The sequence below is a fragment of the Apiospora phragmitis genome (genome assembly GCF_038363925.1).
Source record: "Apiospora phragmitis strain CBS 135458 chromosome Unknown utg000004l:1.0-3135199.0:1.0-3139288.0, whole genome shotgun sequence".
Taxonomy (NCBI): Eukaryota; Fungi; Ascomycota; class Sordariomycetes; order Amphisphaeriales; family Apiosporaceae; genus Apiospora; species Apiospora phragmitis.
The window spans coordinates 2611334-2630763 of NW_027117402.1; the positions used below are offsets into that span (position 1 = coordinate 2611334).

Consider the following 19430-nt stretch of genomic DNA (forward strand, 5'->3'; position numbering starts at 1 on the left):
GGTGGTTCTGAGCTGGCCAGACGATCGGCGTTCATGGCAGTCCCGTGTAAGAGTTGGGCTTGGCAAGGCCGAGTTCCCGCGTGGGTCCATGGTCGCCGGGATGGACATGGACATGATGACAATAGGTGACTGAAATGGCGAGTATTATTTAGAGATGAGCATCGCGAACGGGGACGGGCGACGATCGACGGGCCTCTTGTATTAGCGAGACGATGGAGCGCCAGTCGAGGCCCGGCCAGCTCCACCGCCAGAGAAGCCGCGATCATTGATAAGGAGCGGCGATAGGAGCGGGTCGCGAATTGCACTTCTCTGACAGCTTCATGACTTTCGTCACGATGGGGTCTAGTGGAGTTGAATTATGGACGGTTTGTGCGCTATGATCAACCTCGGATGCTTTTGTGCTGGGATCTTTGGCTGTTTGAGCCACAGCTGAGACATGGTCCTCCCTGCAAGCGTGGCTTCAATGGCGCTGTGGCCAGTGGCCACCCCTCCACGCATGAGCCACAAACCACAAGCCACCAGCCTCATCTTTCATTGCCCCACCAATTTCAGTCGAGCCGTGGCAGGTGAAGCTTGTCAAGCTGAATTTCCGATCCGCAGCAAGGTTGGGTCGAACTTCACATTGCAACCAGGCATATCGAACTCACCACAACACCTTCCTACTTCAATATCGCGCCATGGCTGATGTTGAGGATTCAGCTGCCGCTGGCTCCGTTGCCGAGCCGCTTGATCTTGTGCGCCTACTCCTGGATGAGGTCGTGTTTGTCAAGCTGAGAGGAGATCGCGAACTGAAGGGTCGGTTACATGTACGTCGTCGCCATCTTACCTCCCTGGAGGTACCCACGGTGCAAGAATTTATCGGACTAAATGCCATCTTCTAGCCTACGACAGTCACATGAACCTGGTTCTGGGTGATGTGCTAGAGACCATTTATGTGGTCGATGACGATGAGAATGACGAGATCAGGGTGAGTCAGATCCGCATTTACTTCGGTCGCGCGAATGGAAGGCCAGATTCTAACTATGAACAGACCGTTACGAAGAAGTCGGAGATGCTGTTTGTTCGAGGTATGTGCACCTGGAAGTCGGTAGGGGTGTTCCCATAGATTACTGACAAAGACCCCAGGCGATAGTGTCGTTCTCGTTTCACCGCACAACTCCTCATGAGCACGGTATTTAACGATAGGAAAGAGTTCACTTGTGCACCAGTATTATGCGGATGAAACGTGGGTAGATATCCTCAATTGGGGTGGCATCTCACGACTGGACATTGAACATGACGACAAGCATCAAGGACTCAATCCCACGAGGCTGAGGTTGAGGCCAACGAGATCTGGGAGGAAGTCTGATATGGGAAGTCTTCAAGGCGCCCGGACCGGGCGCTTCTGGCTGAAACGACCAAACGCCAGATACACAGATACGCTCGGCACGCATGCGACGACGTCGCATGCCCACGCATCATGGACTCTTAAAAGAGGTTGCGACCGTGGAAAAGGAGTGGTAGATGGATTAAACCAATGAATTCAGCGATCGTGCCATCAATACCTGTCAATCCAGATGTGACAGCCGTGACCGTCCAACAGTCATCTTCAGGCCATATCTGAAAGCTCAACTAAATGTGACAGCATTGGACGATTGCGAGGAGAAGGGAAAGTTCTGCACAAACCGAAAATGAGACCATCACATCCCATGCCCCCATGCCACTGCTTAACATTGCATGGTTTATTGGAGATTACCCCTGGCTCCGGCAGCCTACGAGTCCATCGAAATGTTTCCCTGGTTCGGGTAACTCCATCCAACGTCCTTATCTACAACCATGTTATCTGGCCACCTCCAATCCCACACGTCATGATCATCCCCGCATGCTGTTAACCGACAGCAAGCTTATCTACGATGAGGCTCGCATGCATTGGATCTACCAGACACTGCTTAGATGCGACTTGTGCGATTGGAGGATGAGGTCCTCCTTTGCAGGCCATAATTGGGATCAACCAGGGTAGAGATAAGATCGGGACTCCCGCTTGTGGCGCCGCGACTCGACATGGTGAGCATGATGAAGACGCATAAGTATTGCAGCGTATCGTATGACCCTATCCTCCCCATTACGTCTGCATTTCTTTCGGTGTTTGATTGGTGTTGAGAGAAATCCGGCTCGCTCTGTCTCTTCCTGCTGGTTCAACCACTTGAATATCAACCGGCGAGGACTGTCCCACGCCTTCTTTTCGCCTACTCTCCAAACACGCCATCCAATAATGTTCTCCGAAAAGCCGGGTCATAGGGAGAAGACGTCGGTCAAAGAGCCCGAGGCCCAAGTGCCGAGGCCGGCCGATGCCGATGCAGCGCTCGACTTCATGGCCCATGAGAACCTGGGGGACGATGACGGAGGTGGATGAGAAGAAGCTGGTGCGTAAGATCGACTGGCGCATCGTACCGCTCATGTGTAGGTTTGTCTGTAATTGATGATGCAGCGGAGTATTACTAACCTGCCAACAGGGGCATGTTACAACCTGCAATATCTGGACAAGACTCTAGGTAAAAGTCCCTCCCTCCCGTCTTGTCCACCCCCCCCCTTTTCCGAGAGAAAAGGTGTCCATCGAATGAATGAACAGCTTCTCATTCAGCTTTGTTGTTGTTTGTAGTGAACTACGCGAACGTGATGGGCCTCCAAGAAGACACGGCCATCACGGGCGACCAGTTCAGCCAGCTCGCACTGGTCTTCTACGTGACCTACCTCGCCTTCGAGTTCCCGAACCGGCTATTTGATGCAGCGCCTGCCCACCGCCAAGTACCTCGGCGCCAACGTGATGCTCTGGGGGTTCATCGTAGCCCTCACGGCGGCGGCCAACAACTGGGCCGCCCTCGTCGCCCTGCGCGCGCTGCTGGGCTGCTTCGAGGCTGCCGTGGCGCCTGCCCTGATCCTTATCACTTCCATGTGGTAAGTAGTGACTTTCGAGGCTCATTCTCTCTCTCTCCTATTACAGTGTGCAATGGGAATTGGTTGAAGGGCCGCCACAACCTGCAGACTTACCTACATGGCCTACTGAGACATGCTTTTACCCCCTTTCCCTACAATAGCAATGCTGATGCCGAGAGTCGATAGGTACAAGAAGAGCGAACAACCGTCACGGGTGGGATTCTGGTACCTAGGCACCGGCACCGGCACCATCATCGGCGCCCTCGCCTCCTTCGGGTTCCAGCACTACACCTCCAGACCTTCAAGTCGTGGCAGACCCTGTTCCTCCTCTTCGGCCTCGTCACCGTCGCCGTCGGCCTGCTGGTCGCGCTCCTCATGCCGGACAACCCGATGACGGCGCGCGGCCTCACGCACGCCGAGCGCGTCTTCGCCATCGAGCGCGTGCGCGCAAACCAGACGGGCATCGAGAACAAGCGCTTCAAGTGGCACCAGGCGCGCGAGTGCCTCGCGCGCGACCCCCAGACATGGCTGCTGGCCCTCGTCACCGTCGCCAGCAACGTGCCCAACGGCGCCGTCAGCAGCTACCAGGGCACCATCATCAAGGGGTTCGGATACACGAGCCAGGAGGCGGCGCTGCTGTCGGTGCCGAGCGGCGTCGTGTCGTGCGTCTCCATCGTCGCGTCGTGCGGCCTCAGCGCGCGCTACAACGCGCGGGGGCCCTTCGTCATCGCCATCCTGTTGGTCGGCGGCGTCCTGGGCGGCGGGCTGCTCGCCTTCGCGCCCGCCGGCAACAAGGGCGCGCTGCTGGCGGGCAACTACCTCACCAACGTCATCGGGAGCAGCTTGCCGCTGCTGTACAGCTACTCGGCCGCCAACTACGCCGGGCACACGAAGAAGGTGACGATGAACGCCGTGCTGCTGATGTCTTTCTGTGAGTTCCCTCCCATGCCCCTATCGTGACTTTCCATCCGCTGGGGTGAGCTATATGACGCGGCCGCGGCGTGGTACGGGACTAACCACCCTGAGCTATTCATTAGGTCTCGGTAACATTATTGGTCCCCTGACCTTCCGGGACGCCGATAAGCCTAACTACTTCCCTGCGAAAATTGCGATTGTGGTCACCTCGGCTCTAGCCTGTGTACTGACAGGCATGTTGATGGCTTACTATGTGTGGAGAACAAAGAGGAGGGATAAGCTGGGAGTCTGCCACAAAGATAATTCCGAGTTCCTGGACATGACGGACAGAGAGAACAAAGAGTTCAGGTATCGATGGTAGCATGGGGCTCTTCAGTCATAAGATCAACCCCCAGGCTGCTACCACCCCTAGCAAATAACAACCATTTCTTACTGAAATTAGTTTTCTTAAAAAACATTTTTGCAAAGTGAAAATACACTCTCTGATCTCGGCATCGGAGTATGCATGTGGGTTGCTGAACTCGGCAACCCGTTCTGCGGCCTCGCGAATGGCGCGGAGCGTTGGAGATGCCGTCCTGTCGAGGATGGAGAGCAATGTGGGCGAGGTACCGTGGCCAAAATGGGGCACGTTGGAACTGAAGTCCTCGGAACCCATCCACTCTGGTCATGAAGTTCCCGAGCATGACCTGGGCCTCATCGACCCACGCTTTCCAGGCCTTGCTGACCAGTCGTAAGCGTTGTGTCCGTGTAACGCCACGGTTACGGATGGCTTCTGTCAATATTTGCCAGCAGATTTCGTCTGGAAATGATGCAATCAACATGATTGAGGATAAGTAGTCTTGCCATGGACAGATGTAGAGGGAAGAGTTGTTGTAGAAGACTTGAGGTGTACGGAGTACGGCGGTACGTTGACCCCTGTCGCCAAGCCCCCTTTCCCCTCGTCGTCGCAGCATGGTCTCCCCCCCCCAACCAAGTCACGTAATCGCCACTTCTTTCTTGAGCTCCTATTAGCCTAAACAACTTGGTCACTCAAATCACATTCCCAATTAGAGGTTAAACAAGAAGATCATATACTGCTTGGTTCATATCTTACGCATTGAGTTGCACCCTCGTCATTATCTACTAATTTATACCTAGGCCTCCCTGCCGTCGCTGTTGCCGCTGTTGCCGCTGTTGCCGCTGTTGCCGCTGTTGCCGCTGTTGCCGCTGGTCGTCCCGATCACTCCACCCGATCTCGCTAACCGTCCCCTCCGGCCCCGTCACCTCGCTCCCCGCCAGCTCCGAGATGGGCTCCGCCATGGGCTGAAAGTGCTGCTGCTGGCCACTACCTTTCGTCGTACCGCCGTGGTAATCGCCAACGCCGCCCCCTCCTCCTCCATGATACTCGGAGCCCATGGACGACTGCCGCGAGACGTGCCGGTTGTGCCGTACGGACGATGACGACGTTGGCGGCCCTCCCCAATGGCTACTCTGGTTGCTGCTAACGTATGGTGGCGGTCCTCCCCCTCCCCAGTGGCTGCTTCGGTTGCTGCCCCCGTGCGGTGACAGAGGTGGCACCGAGTACGTCCGCACCGATTGGGCGTCATAGAAAGAGTCGGGCGGCCGCGGCGTCGTGCGCGCTGAGCTGTTGACCAAGGTGGTCGGGTGGTGCCGCCGTTGTTGTTATGGAAGGAGTCTGCCGGATCTTGTTGCCACGGTTAGCTTAAATGACCGAGACAGATGAAAAAGAGGGGGGAGGAAGTAGGGGAGGGATGGAAAACTTGCCTTTGTAAGGGCTGTACGTCATCGCAGAAGCATGGCGTGGGTGACCCTCGTTCTGCGGCGAGGGCGGCGTCTGGGCGATCGGTGGTGGGTGGTAGAAGACCTTTTTCTGCCGCTGCAGGCGCCACAGCAGGTAGCCGATAACGGCGATAGCGAGGACGCCGCCGATGACGATGCCGGCGATAGCGCCGGCCGGGAAGCCCTTTGAAGAACCGGACGGCGCCGGCGTGGGCGATGTGGTGGGGTATGATGAGGCACTACTCGACGAGGCCCCCGTCAAGAACGGCGCCGCATCTGCGGCCTTGCTGGACAGCCTCGCGGCCGTGACGTTCTCGGGCGCGCAGCTCCCGCTCGCGCACGGGTTCTCGAGGCAGCACCCGATGAAGGGCGGGCTGTTGTACATGCAGGTGTACCACTGCCCGCCGGCGACGCAGGCCTCGCCGGGATGTGGCCGTAGTCGCCCCTGGAGAAGCTCGAGCTGTGCAGCGAGGCGGCCGGGCAGTTCCCATCATTCTTGCACGGGTCGATGTCGCAGCAGCCGAGGAACTGCTTCGGGCTGTCCGCGCAGATGTAGAAGGTGCCGCCCACGGGGCACGACAGGCCGTAGCGCGATTTGGGGTTGTCGTCGTCGGCGGACCCCATCGTGGTCGACTCAGTTTCACTCGTGCTAGTAATGATTTATGCTCGGTGAGTCACCGCCTGAGATATCAGGTGTATATAATAATAATATATGGTTGTGTAGGTATCGAGAATAATACTGCAGTCCGGGAAATATGCCGGTAGCATAGGCAAGAAAGGAACAAAAAGTGAAAAAATAGGTTCGAAGAACAGCGGCCGAGACCCCGTGGGACGGGCAGCCTGTCATAAAAGGCCAATTAGTTGCCCAGCCTGTCCGCGTCACTCGAATCCTCCAAGATTACTCTACGGCGGTGATAAGGTGATGTGATATACGGGCCATGCCTGCATTCGTGTGTTGGTTGCAGGCTGTATGCGGGTGCTTTTCGCACTGTATGTTAGTCCTTTCTGACTACGAAACAGTGTGAGGAGGTGACAAACAAACAGCCCCCTCCAAATTGCCCATGCACGAAAGTGGACAGGAAAATCCGAGTCGCGGCTTGGCTGGCAAACTGGCAGGGTTCCGGGAGGGAGCAGAGGGGGGGGGGGGTTAGAAACGTTCCGTTCCCCTCGGGTCAATATTCAAAGATTGGCTGTGTGCATCGTATATAGATCCATCGGCTTATCCTTTACTTATTAGTATTAGGTTTGGTCCCACGGGGCAGTACCCTTGACTAGCTTTCTACAAATAGCTAAACCTTTCGCTGACTACTACTAAGGGCTGACACGAGGTAATACAACTCAGCCATCAATTTTTACGTAGAAGTTTACCTTATCCTCAGAAGGTCCTTGAGAAACTCCCGTCCGAACTGTGCGGAGTTTCACACAACAGAACCCCCATATGTGAGTCTTGAGTATGTCCATTGAACCTACCACTATTGTGCCATGGCTTTAACTGTAATACCTTACCCAGCTGGCGGATCTCATCGAAGACTATTATCGTGGGCATCGACTAGTGCAGCCACCACCGGACTCCTCCAACTTTATCAGGCGCCAGCCTCTTTCCACAAGAGGAAATTATATTAACTCGGGAACGCCCACATCGACCAGTTCTAGAACGTAGGCCAGGGACCCTTTGAACCTATTTGCTCCCCCATAGCAAAAGCCGAACGCCGACTGCTGTCCGACCAGCCTAAATAACTTCTCCGCTCTCGAAAACACACGCATAGTGCAAACTGGCCGCGAGAAAACGCCCTCCTGATCAGGACCCGGGGGTCCCTAGCCCTCTCCTTCTTGCCTCGCCTACATGGGCTTGTCGCATCGGAGTATGCAACGGTAAAGCGTTGGCTCCTCTAAACCCAAAATGGGGCCAGAGTGACGGTTCTGGGTGCGACCAGAACTGTATATACTCCAGGACTTGACTTCGAGTTTTACACTCCGCCATAGCTGGCAGCTCTGGAACAATTTGGATGTATTACAGCCTGGAGGCTTGGCCCCGAGTCTGTGTAGTTGTTGATCCCTTTGTTTGTTCGCAGACACTCGGTTGCTCAGCGTAAAGTTCGGAACTGTCCGTCTAATCTGGGGATATCTGACTGTGACCATCATTCAATAGCATTGATGAACTCCGAACAGGGGGCGGCCCGAATTTCTAGTGACCCAACATACAGCTGTTGGTCAGGCCCTAATATTTCACCCGGTTTCGAGCACAGTAGGTTGAAAACACTGTATGGCTTGACACGATTTGTGGTCCCTTCCCCCGCACGAGTTTCTGGTATTGAGTATCCGTATGTGAGCCCATCTACGTGGAAGCCCCCCTGTCTACAGGATCTGGCCCCTTCTTTTCTCGGTCCGAACGAAAAAGGGTTGCAACCACTGGGTGTGCCGATGAACTGTCACAATGCTAGCTAGGTGGACACGTGTAAGGCTGGAAGGTTGGGGTGGGTCTGTATACTTCTGCTATTTCTGATTGGTCAGAATCTCCTATAGCCCCCACGCACACTAAGTATTCATGTTGGTTTTCTGTAGGATTCTCGTCAAAGTATTTTCACGGTTGAAACCAACGAGGGATGATCCACATATAAACTCAATAATACAAAACACCTTTGATACAATTACCAAGAAAACAGCAGGCCATGTGCCTGGCCATTGCGTATATCACGCTATGTAATTACCTGCTCATGTTCATCCCTTGCCGTTAACCCATGAGCTGGGCGGAATGTAACCCCCTCCCTTTCCCCGCCATGGAACAGCCAATCACAAGCCGGAGCAGAAATCCCTTGCACCAACAGCCGTAAACGCATTCCATATTTAGAAGCGGGCTGTAACCAACCGATATGCAGTTGGTCACCCAGCCGAGCCGGAAGGACGTACCCAGAAGTTGATCGTCAAATCTCTGTTTCTCGCGGTAGAGGCGGCATGCTAACTTTGTAGAACCCATAATCCAAAATTGTCAAGCATCCGCTCGAGGGACAGATCATTGTAGAGTATCTCTAGAGTGGGCAAGAATTCGATGCTATCACCAAACGAGATGGTACAGAGCAACTAAAGAACTGCCACAGAGATACGGCTCAGAGTGGCAGTGTGCCAAAGGGCAATTAGACTTGACCAATGGACAAGGGTGGTCCGATATTTTTATCTGTGCATATCCGCCAGGGGAATGTTGTTGGTAATAGATGGCAGCCTGCGCCTTGCTTCGTGATATGTGACCCTTGGGGCGACCGCATGATTTCCACGATTCGAGATTTAGGACGAAAGGGTAATAGTTAAATGGTTTGTTCATCTTGGATCTTGATCCGGCCCTTGCTATCATATAACATCGCGCATCATGCATCAGACCGTCTAACCGAACGCAACCCTATCGGCGTTTCATTCCCACCATCCAACAGATCTTCCGTAACCATGGATCGCTCCGTAGCATTTGGCATTACGACGGTGCTGCTGCCCGGGGAGAGCGCCTCCATTGTCGAGGAGGTCATGAGTATCTTCGTAGGAGGCCAGTTCGTGTCGGAGCAGGTCTTGCGGACTATCGGCACATTGCCCCCGGGGAAGACTACTTTCCATCACCGGTCGATGGAGGGACGGCAACAGCAACGGAAGCAGTGTCGGGCACCGGTGGTGTTATCAGTACTAAACTCGCCATCGTTTCGACCGAAGAAAGCAGTACCAGTGCTACCCCTGAAGAGACAATAACGACGATTCCCACATCAACTACGGCGGCGACTGATCCATTGTCCAGCATGACCACCACCTCCCCAACACAACAGCAATCAACAACAACAACAACGACAAGCGCCACAACTACCCCAAGTGATTCCGCAGCCACCAGTCCAGCAGCCGTACATGCGAGTTCGGGGCTAAGCGCCGGAGCCATCGCCGGGATCGCGATCGGATGTCTCGTAGTCGAGTACTCCCTGGTTTCGCTGCAGCATGGATCCTCCCAAGACGGAAGCGTCGATGGCAGAGATCACCACAGTCGGCATCATATTACTCCGTGAAGGACGACACGCAGGAGAAACTCGTACCCACCAGCACTCCTCGACACTCCGGTTATAATAATAATAATAACAGTCTCTTCCAACTCGACCAGTTCCTGATGGACGTGAAGCCGGACCGCGAGCTCGTGTCCGAGTTCCAACCCTGGACCGATCCGTCCGCCGGCATGTGAAGGAGCACTACCACACCCAGCCAGTCCAAGATGGCAATAATAATGTCAGTCCAGAGGATTTGGCACAGGTATTCGTCAAGCTCGGAATCGATAACAGTATTATTCATAATGACGACGACGACGATGAGGCCTGGCAGCAGCAGCAGCAGCAACGTTTGGCGAGCCGCCTAAGCTCCCTCGCCCTCGACCCCAGCACACGGCCCCAGGCTCTGCGCCACATCATCATGCGCGTCGCGTTCGGAAGCACCGCGTTAAATTCCGGCTCTTCTATATCGATGTTGCCGCCCTTCGTGGCCGCGTTTGGTCGACACTTAGGTGAATTCCAACCTGACGAACCCAGCCTGCAACATGGTGGAAACTTGGATGGTATGACGGGGGAAATCTCAGACCCCGATCATCTGACTAAACAGCTGACCATAGTTCTAGTTTTCTCCACGGCTTTGACCAAGTGGCGGCAACTCTCCGTATATCTTCTCCGTCACCACCGCCACCACCACCACCACCGCCGCCGCCGCGCCGCCACTAGCCCTTCGAACCCCTCCGAGGACGTCAGCACGCAGCAAGCGCAGCAGCTCGCCGTAGAGCTCAACCGGTTCCTCGCCCCTTTTGTCGCCGTCGCCGTCGCGGAAGACGATGACGACGACGGGCTGGATAAGCTCGCGCGGTACGAGCAGGAGAACGACCTGCGAGAGGCCCTGGTGGAGTGCGCCACGTTCGCGTACGTCCTGTTTTTGCAGCCGTCCGAGTACCGGTTCGTCTACTCCGATGGGAAGAAAAGTGTTAAGAAGGATGATGGGCATGTCAGTAGTGAGAAGATTGTAGTTTGTCCAGGATTGCAGAGGGTTCGAGACGAAGAGGGCCGGAGGTATCCTTCGCCTCGGATACTCATGTGCCCTGTGGTGGAGGAAACTATCGTCGCTGCTAGCTCTAATACTATAGGTACCGCGATCTAATTATACTTACATATATAGAACTGTATACAACCATAGCGCAGGCTCGTGCCCCGGTAATTCGCTCGGGCTTACGTCGGGTTTCATACCAATAGAAGTAGATATTACACCAGTGAATTGGGGAGTTCGCATGCCGTTGGACAATGACACCGCCTCCCGGTTCAGAGTGTCTACCATCTTGGTTGGAGCGAGATGGACCGTGTGATTTTGACACACTGATCAAGATTAATTAAATGCGAAAGAAGAGAAGAACGAGCGACTGTATTCATGCCCCAAAATTGTAACTAAACCTTCTCAGAGGCTCTGTGTCAAAGTTGAAGTCAATCTTTATCCAGTAGAAGTAGTATTAATACCCTTGACTCCCCTGTTCCCACAACCCCCTTTCTCTCCCGCCGCTGACCACCTTTCCTCCAAAGACCAATCCAATCCTCCTACTTCGTAGGCCCAGCCACAGCAGGCTCCTTCTGTCCAGCAGCAGCAGCAACAGTCCTCGTAGCCCCTGGAGGAGGCGCCGCCGTCTCCCCCTCCTCTCCCTCTCCCTCTCCCTCCTTGCCCGTCCAAGCGCTGACCGCCAGCGGCAGCGGCTTGTGGTAGACCGTGTACTTGCCCTGGGCGGCTGCCACGTGATGCTGGTCGGGTAGGTGTAGTACTCGCTGCCGTCGGCGGAGCCGGTCGCGGGCGGGTCCCACGAGGCCCAGATCTCGGTCTGGCTGTTCAGGTAGCTGTAGCACTGCCGCTCGAACGTCGTCGACGACGGGTCCTCGGCCGACCGCGTCGTGCAGCTGTACCCGGGCGCGCAGCACCACTCCTGCCGGCTCGTCGTTTGGCTGCTGCCGCCGGCGTCTTCCATGGTGATGTCGTACGTGCACGCCGTCGTCCAGTCCTTGATGCAGGCGGTGCCCGGGTAGGCTAGGGTGATCATGTCCTGGTCTACGGGGAAGACGGGATCGGTGTCTTCCGGAGGACGGAAGTGACAAGCAGGGATTAGCTATAAATCCGAACGAAAGTTATTTAAAAGGCGAACATTGGTTACATCGGTTGTCTCCGGAGAGATGAAGTGGTAGCAGTTCCAAAAAGGCGAATGCAAGAAAAAGAGAAAAGAATCTGGCACTACTAAGAAATAACTCACCCGGATCCGTCTTAAACACCTTGAAGAAGCTCGGCGGGTAGCACTGCTCCAGTGCCGTCGCGAAGCTGCTGTACCCGCCGCTGATGGTGGTCGGGAAGCCCTGGGTGCAGACGAGGCCGCCGTAACGGGGCCTCCTCGCCCACGATGAAGGGGCAGTAGAAGGAGGCCGACGCGCACAGGCTGCTCTGGCTGAATGCCGTGGTCTGGGGCGGGAGGGGGTACGCGGTCCCGTCGCGGGTGAAGGTGGAGGTGCTCAGGGGAAGACATGGCGATTCGATTTGGTTTGGGTGTAGCTGTGTGGATGAATGGCTTATATCAAAGGGGGAGGGGCAAAATATTGGAAGGTAGGAGGTAGGTAGGTATGTTGTAGGGGCTGACAGAGATGATTTGGATTTGTTCGCACATATTTGAGAAGAACTCAGCCGATGGTTTGCTGGCCTTTTAAGTAGAGAGAAGCCATCGTATCCTCTTGCGACTCAACGGTGCCGTCCCTGTAGCACAGCACAGCCTACCGTTGCTTGCTTCGAGTCGAGTTGAGGTCGCACTGGTAAGGCATTGCGAGCGAGCAAACAAGTCTCCCGTCTCCCGTCCTCGTCCCCTGAGATTAGAGATCCGCAGCAGATGTTCCACTGAGAAGTCCAATCATCTCTTATCCCTGAAAGGCAACCAGTCGCACCAAAGATCTTAAGCATAGAAGGGTACAAGACACACGGGCCCGATATTTGGAATAATCAGACGATAGGGAACCAACAACTCATCATTCATCCTACCACGTCATCTCCTTCCAGGCACTCATGAAAGTTGCTGACCAGCAAATCGTCCGACCACTTGCGTAAGCTCCATGCGGTGAACCTGGCGATATTTGCTACCAAAGACACGTTTTCAAGCGCTCCGGTCCGGTGTACGAATGCAACAGAACCTCGTGGATCCTTTGGTGGTACCCCATTCGTCACAGAATCCCCTTCGTCGTCACTGCTGGTGTCTTGTGGCAGGGCAACATATTATTCAACTCTCTATTAAGCCAACCAGATCCTGCATGATAGCATCTACGTACATACTACAATCCCGAACTCCTCATCTAATCCTACATACCCACAAAGAAGATTCGAATAGCTCAGATGAAGAGCTTGCTTCCATGATACTTGGTCTTCTGCTCGTAGGCCTTCGTGGCCGCGACAGCGGTTCTCTCGGGGAATCCCTTGAAGGAAACGGCGTACGTGGCGACGGAATGGGCGACCAGCTTGGAGTTGAGCTCCCACGCCGTCATGTTGACGTTGCCGACGTCATCGCACAGCTGGTGGTAGCAAGGGTCGTACCAATCGCCGGCCTTGCCCCGTACATCTCGGCCTCCTCCTTGGTCTTGACGCCCTCGGCACCGGTGGCGATGCCGCCCGCCGGGATGCCCGCGCGGATGAAGCCGTCGTAGTCGCTGCGGCCGTCGAAGGGGATGAAGGAGTAGTTCAAGCCCTGCGACTCGTACCAGTCCACGTACAGGTCGCGCAGCGCCTGCGACCCCGTCGGGTTCACCGCGTCGGTCGCGTTGTAGATCTGGTAGGCGAAGTTGGGGCTGCCCAGCATGTCGTAGTCCATGAAGAGCCGGATCTTCTGGTTCTCCTCCTCGGGCAGCGTGCTGGCGTAGTAGTCCGACCCAAGCAGGCCCTCCTCCTCAGCGGCCCACCAGGCGAAGCGGACGCAGTTGTTGACGCTGAACTTGGTGAGTTGCATCGCGATCTCCAGTAGGGTCATGCTGCCCGAGCCGTCGTCATTGATACCGGGGCCGGCCGTGACACTATCACTGTGGCCGCCAAGCATGACGCAGTTGTTGGGGTCGCCCTCGGTCGTCTGGGCGATAATGTTGTCAGTCACCGTAGTCTTGACCTCGGCGTCAACGTAGGCAATGGCCTCCACGGTCTCGCCCTTCTCGAGCTTCTTGATAACCGGTGCAGCTTCGGCATCCGGTATTCCCAAGGTGGCGATGTGGTTGTCCGATGGGGTTCCGAGGGTTCCATGCACCTCACCCTCCTCGTTGTTGAGACAACGGCAGCAACGGCGCCCGCGCGGCTGGCGAACTCCGACTTGGTGCCGAAGGAGCATTTGCCCCGAGATACCAGGGGAATGTTGCCCTTGAGGACGGCAGGATAGTCAGAAGCATCGCAGCCCTGGTTGGAAACCAAGACGAGATTCCCGTGGACAGGCTCCTTGTGTTCGGTGGTGGAGTCAGGGACATGGGCTCCGCGGACTTGGGTACCTCATCACGATAACCAGGCGGAACTCGGACACGCGTCCGGTCACGGCAGGAAAGGCCTGGTATGAAATGTTGTAGTAGTCTCCCAACTTGCCAAGGGTCGAGTAGATACAGGTAGGGTCCCAAAGTGGCCTAGGATATCATCAGTAACCGTTACCGTTGGAATGTAGGCAAAGAGTTGTCACAGACCGTCGTCTCCCAATGACTCTGGTAGGGTGGTGTTACTCCTCCTCGCCAAGCTTGGCAATCTCGCAGAGGTTCTTTGCACGACGGAGCAGGTGCTCGCCCTTGATGCTGTCCTGCAGAGCCTTGGAGCTCACGAGAGGTCGCTTCGATGTCTGCCTGTAGCGGCACCTGCTGCGGCTATGGGCGAGTCACCCGAGGACATGGGCTGTTGGATGCCATAAGTGGAGGCGGTACCTCACAACGAAGCGCTGCAGGCCAGCAGGCGAGTGAATCCCACCATAGCGACGAGGTAACCTAATGATTAAGCCCTAGAGTATCTTCCCGACGATGATGTCTACGATGAATATGAAGAGAGTGTTTGCTTGAAGATGGAAGATAGATAGATGGATAGATACAAACGATAATCGATGGATGCGTCATTTGGCCTCGGTTTGTTGACTCGTGACCCTTTCTGTCTCATCCCCAGCCACTCCTGATAGCGCCAGGCCATTTCCAGCCAAGCGCTGTGGGGGAAACCAGAAGATAAGCGATGCAGGTACCCGCCGCGTTATTGAACCAGTGAACGGAATGCTTCGGCGCATCTACAGTAGCATTGCATTTGTTCCATCAACATAACTCCCGACTTCAGCCAAATGCATCGTGAATATCCGTATTCATCAGCATATGTCCAAGTCCTTCGTTATACAGCAAGTCCAACTACACTGCATTGTACTACTATCTCGGTGTTCAATCTGCAGTTGATGCCAATCACGAAGACAGCGATGATAGTAGGTGGAGCTGTCTTGCAATGTTTTGATGCATTTGAAGCAATATTGATCTATTCTGGCGATGCACGCCATGAGCTCCCCATAACGACGATGACCTACACCCCCACCCGCCTCCTCCTCTCCTGAACCTTCCCCATTTCGGCTTTTGTCTCCTTTGTTTCTTTCTTTCTATTGTTTTTTAGTTCTTCGTCCCCTTCTTCTCCAGGTACGCCTTCAGATCCCGGCCTTGCTGCTCGTTCAAGCCCCGCATCTCCGCCTGCAGCAGCTTGAACGTCTCGGTCGACTTGCCCTCGTAGTACGTCTCCCAGCTGACGAGGCGCGTGAGGCCCCTCGCCCGCGTCCGTCAGGACGTTGGGGTGCTCGGAGCGGATGAGCTCGCCCGCGACCGTGAGGTCGGACCGCCACGCGCTCATCAGGTAACGGTTCTTCTTGCCGCCGACACCCGCTCCAACCTTCTTGGCGCTCGTCTTCGCACAGGCAGGGTTCTCGCACTCGCTGCTGCTGGGCGACTTGATGGCAGCCGAACCAGACCCACCGGCGCTCAGGACCGTCAGCACCTCGGGCCCCGTCGTGACGACGTCCTCGCCGCCGAGCCCGTGGAACGTAAACGTCAGGTCCATGCCCTCGTAGACCTTAGCGTGGTTCGGGCTCGCCGTCGTCGCGTTGATGATGGGCACCCGCGATGTCGGGTGCACGATCTCGACGTCCGTGATGTAGCTGTTCCAGTCCCGGTAGCGCCCGAAGTCGAGCAGCGCGTCGTAAACGCGGCGCGGCGGGGCCCGGATTAGCGTCTCGGCGCAGACCATCCAGGCGCGGCCCTCGGTGCCGTAGGTCGGCGTGGGCAGCAGCAGCAGCGCGCTGTCGTTGCCCATGTTCTGGGGGCAACGCAGGAAGCCCCAGTTGATCATCATGCCGTCGTGGCTGGTGGTGCCATTGTTGATGCTGGTGGCGTTGCTGTAGGAGTAGTGGTGGCTGCTGCTGCCGCTGCTGATAGTCGTGGCGTTTTTGGCGCTGGTGTGGTGCGGCGACGCCGCGACGGAGTAGCTACCGCTACCGATGGGCTTCGCCTCGACGGCGACGGCGGTGAGGAGAGGACGCCCGCAAGCGTGGGCAGGTTCGATAACGACAGCATATTGTATGTATATTATATGTATTAGTGGGTAAGTATGTAGTGATAGGCGATTTATCAAAGTAATGATCGGACGGAAAGCAGGCGATTCCTAGTGTAAGTGACAGAGTGCCCAAACCGGAAAGCAATCGACATGATGCAAGAGCGGCGGGCGTCAATCATGTCTTTATTTGTTTCTACCTCAGTCGGTCCCGGTCCCCTCATCTCCTTCTTTCGAATAGGCGGTGCGTGATGGCGGTGCCATGGGGGAAACCGCTCCTTTTTTCCCTTCCCCTCCCCCTGCCGCCTCGGCAGCTGGGGGCGTGGGTTCACCGGCTGGCCCATTCCACTGTCAACCCATGGTCATGATCATGGGTGTCGCTTCAATTTTCAGTAAGAGTAGGGGCTCGCGACTCCACAAATGGATCTCATATTAAAATTGAGGACTTCCTTTTTCCCCTTCCTTGGTCTTTCGACTTCTAGCCCTCGGAGATTTGATCTAGGAAATCCGAAAGGGAATCGTCGAATTGCGTGGGTAATCTGGATCGGGCTCGTGATTCCAAGAAAAGCAATATCTCATCAGTCAGTCCCCAACCCAAAAGAAATGACAGATCTTGGCAATCTGGTATTGGCCTGCCTCTGTCGGGCCGAGCATCCCGTTCATTGTACCGATGCTTCCCACAGAAGGGACACCGACGTACTCAATAGATAGGAAATAGCCTGCATCTGAAGAGCCCAAGTATGAACACCCACGACATTGGTTCTGTTTCATTTCTCCATCTACCCGTGGCTGCTAGCAGAGGCGAACCTGCCCATCTGCCTTTACCGTAGAAGCGTCGTCGGTGTAAAACCCAGCCCAAGATGCGGAAAGCCTTCACCGAGATCGCGAGTGTCACAACACGACCAGATCGCTGTGCTTTCTCCCAAACCATACAATAGAACGGGCCTCCGCCCAGATCGAAATACGCTTCAAGCCGAGCCGAAAACTCGAGCACACCAACCAACGCCGGCCCATCAGTTCAGTAGCCCACCTGATCCTTCGCACCTTCCCATAGTCTTACATATATCGATCGTTTAACACAAACGCACGTTCACCCCCATCCGAGCACAATTCGTAATATAACAATCAAATGGTACAGATACGCTAGCTCAAGCAGACAAGCAGTACACTTCTTGCCCCTCAATCGACGCGGCCGATGCTCTTCATAATCTTGATGAGGTTGTCGATGCGCCTCTCGTACCTCTCCCGCTGCTGCGCCAGTTCTTGCTCGTACTTGTCCTTGATGGCTCTGATCTCGGCGCTGTGCCGTTTCTGTTCCGCCCGGAGCACCTCTTGAAACTCCTCCTCCATAGTGTGTATGGTTTTGTGCAGGTTGTTCTCAGCACTGCCGCCGCCGCCGCCGCCAGCAGTAGCATTACTCGCTGCGGCAGTGGCCATCGCAGCAGCAATTACAGCTCCAGCTCCAGCTCGTCCTTGGTCGCCGTTGTCAGTCCGCTGCCGTTTGGCGGGCGGCGGCGGCCGTCCACCGCTGATGAGGATGCTAAGACCTGTCGGCTCGCGGTCGGGAAGACTCTGGCTGTTCCTCCCCGTTATCCGCATGATCTGAGTCTTCAGCGGGGTCTATCGGCATGAGCATGCCCTTGGTGTGGTGATGCGACGCCTGCCGTTGCTGTTGTTGCGGCTGATTCCCAGCAGTGTCCGCCGAACGCGACGCCGGCGCGCGGCCCTGTTGTGCATCATGTTCCTCATAGTCCTTCTTGCTCCGGGGCCGCGTGCAGTCGAATCCCTTCTCGATGCACCTCTCACACTTTTCCGGCCACTTCCTACCCAGAGGTCGACACTGTAATAAATAGTGAGTTCTGGAGGCGGCAACAACAAAAAATACATGACATGTCTCTGTATAAGGATAGATGGATGCGCAGCAGTGTCATACATATTCCATGCCAAAGAGAGAGGAGAGACTTACTGTCTGATGGTGCCTGCGACACGTATCGCACTTGAGAAAGATAGCAGATGGTGACGGTCCGTCTCACTCGTAGAAGCGCGCGTAGACTCGGCCTCGCCCTTGACCTCGATAGAAGACACGCGGGCGGGACGTGGCAGGCGGCATTGGAGGCCGTGATCTATGTACCGGTCGCACCGGTCATCCTCCCGCTTCCATGTACACTGCGAATTTGCGTTAGTACCGCGCAACTAGAATGAAACGGAAATACTATATGCTATATAAATAGAGTCATGATGGTGGCAAGAGAGAGAAGACGAGAAAAAGCAAAATAAAACAAAGACATTATATACCTCTTCGTCACACGCATTACAGGTTTTCGGTGGTGTTGTTGACGTTACTGGGGGCGGCATCTTCGACAGCGGGCTAACCCAGAGCAGCGAGTGAGCTCGCTTCAAGGACGAAGGGAGAGATAGAGAGGATCAAAGTCAAGTAGCCCGACAATCCACCGGAGCGACCCAGACACACAATAAGAGTGAAGGATTTTGTATAGGGAGCCCTTGATCTTTCGAATCTGACGATATAAAAAGTAAGCCTGCCTGCAACGCGAATGTTCTGGACAATTGCAACGGTTTGACGCGTCGGTTTGCTGCTGAGATGCCAAATCGCGTGTGGGGTCTGTTTTCTTCCCACGGTCTGCATGCGTCGGTCGCTTGGGCAAAAGTCAATGTTGTATGGCTAGCTTCGATTAAAAAAAGACATGAGCCATACTGAACAACAAAGTGCCAATGTTATGTACTTAGGATGAACAGGAAAAAAAGGCAATTAGACCGACCTCAACCTGGGATCAATGCAGCTGGAGGAATAAAAACGGAAGCAAAGATGCAATACGATATGGGACCGTAGCACGCCTAATAGGCCAAGTGAGGTGCAAAAGAAAAATGCAAATGGTATGACAAGAGGGGGATTCGAACCCCCGCCAGTTTCCTGACTCGAATTGTTACCGTCTGATGACGGTCAAGCTTCCACTTGAGTCGAGCGCCTTAAACCGCTCGGCCATCTTGCCTATTGATTGATGACGATTGATCTCCCTATCGATAGCATAGTACAATGATGAAAAAGTCATCAATTTTCTCGCTTTTCAATAATGACTGTCCCTGGATTGCATGTAGTTTTTACGAAACAATCGCACCTTTTCATTCTCAAACGCATACAGTCATCAATATCAATTGTGCTGGATTGAGAGCCAATATTTCGCCAGATATGGAAATGCTCTGAACATAGTGCTACATCT

At 55.0% G+C, this 19430-nt stretch overlaps 9 protein-coding genes across 9 annotated transcripts; 3 read left to right on the forward strand and 6 right to left on the reverse strand.

The window, feature by feature from the left end:
- Positions 1-677: 677 nt before the first annotated feature.
- On the forward strand, positions 678-1166 carry PG994_003933 (uncharacterized protein; the record flags this gene model as incomplete). Its single annotated transcript, XM_066855342.1, has 4 exons — positions 678-795; positions 882-967; positions 1031-1067; positions 1126-1166. 4 exons carry the CDS (start codon positions 678-680, stop codon positions 1164-1166), a joined length of 282 nt encoding a protein of 93 aa, XP_066719620.1.
- Positions 1167-2251: 1085 nt separating this feature from the next.
- Positions 2252-4562, forward strand: PG994_003934 (MFS transporter; the record flags this gene model as incomplete). Its single annotated transcript, XM_066855343.1, has 7 exons — positions 2252-2384; positions 2493-2531; positions 2639-2712; positions 2768-2934; positions 3147-3844; positions 3951-4176; positions 4388-4562. The coding sequence occupies 7 exons, from the start codon at positions 2252-2254 to the stop codon at positions 4560-4562; spliced, it is 1512 nt and encodes a 503-aa protein (XP_066719621.1).
- Positions 4563-5530: 968 nt separating this feature from the next.
- PG994_003935 (uncharacterized protein) lies at positions 5531-6231 on the reverse strand (the record flags this gene model as incomplete). Its single annotated transcript, XM_066855344.1, has 2 exons — positions 5531-5981; positions 6020-6231. The coding sequence occupies 2 exons, from the start codon at positions 6229-6231 to the stop codon at positions 5531-5533; spliced, it is 663 nt and encodes a 220-aa protein (XP_066719622.1).
- A 2811-nt stretch (positions 6232-9042) lies between these two features.
- PG994_003936 (uncharacterized protein) lies at positions 9043-10761 on the forward strand (the record flags this gene model as incomplete). The annotated part of the gene is made up of 5 exons (XM_066855345.1): positions 9043-9156; positions 9380-9450; positions 9712-9804; positions 9858-10174; positions 10235-10761. 5 exons carry the CDS (start codon positions 9043-9045, stop codon positions 10759-10761), a joined length of 1122 nt encoding a protein of 373 aa, XP_066719623.1.
- A 343-nt stretch (positions 10762-11104) lies between these two features.
- PG994_003937 (uncharacterized protein) lies at positions 11105-11680 on the reverse strand (the record flags this gene model as incomplete). The annotated part of the gene is made up of 1 exon (XM_066855346.1): positions 11105-11680. One exon carries the CDS (start codon positions 11678-11680, stop codon positions 11105-11107), a length of 576 nt encoding a protein of 191 aa, XP_066719624.1.
- Positions 11681-11898: 218 nt separating this feature from the next.
- PG994_003938 (uncharacterized protein) lies at positions 11899-12443 on the reverse strand (the record flags this gene model as incomplete). The annotated part of the gene is made up of 2 exons (XM_066855347.1): positions 11899-12139; positions 12400-12443. 2 exons carry the CDS (start codon positions 12441-12443, stop codon positions 11899-11901), a joined length of 285 nt encoding a protein of 94 aa, XP_066719625.1.
- Positions 12444-13001: 558 nt separating this feature from the next.
- PG994_003939 (aminopeptidase Y) lies at positions 13002-14598 on the reverse strand (the record flags this gene model as incomplete). Its single annotated transcript, XM_066855348.1, has 6 exons — positions 13002-13181; positions 13220-13909; positions 13996-14085; positions 14150-14264; positions 14358-14495; positions 14558-14598. The coding sequence occupies 6 exons, from the start codon at positions 14596-14598 to the stop codon at positions 13002-13004; spliced, it is 1254 nt and encodes a 417-aa protein (XP_066719626.1).
- A 665-nt stretch (positions 14599-15263) lies between these two features.
- On the reverse strand, positions 15264-16217 carry PG994_003940 (uncharacterized protein; the record flags this gene model as incomplete). Its single annotated transcript, XM_066855349.1, has 3 exons — positions 15264-15386; positions 15436-16152; positions 16182-16217. 3 exons carry the CDS (start codon positions 16215-16217, stop codon positions 15264-15266), a joined length of 876 nt encoding a protein of 291 aa, XP_066719627.1.
- Positions 16218-17373: 1156 nt separating this feature from the next.
- Positions 17374-19196, reverse strand: PG994_003941 (uncharacterized protein; the record flags this gene model as incomplete). The annotated part of the gene is made up of 4 exons (XM_066855350.1): positions 17374-17734; positions 17766-18017; positions 18161-18360; positions 19152-19196. 4 exons carry the CDS (start codon positions 19194-19196, stop codon positions 17374-17376), a joined length of 858 nt encoding a protein of 285 aa, XP_066719628.1.
- Positions 19197-19430: the final 234 nt, after the last annotated feature.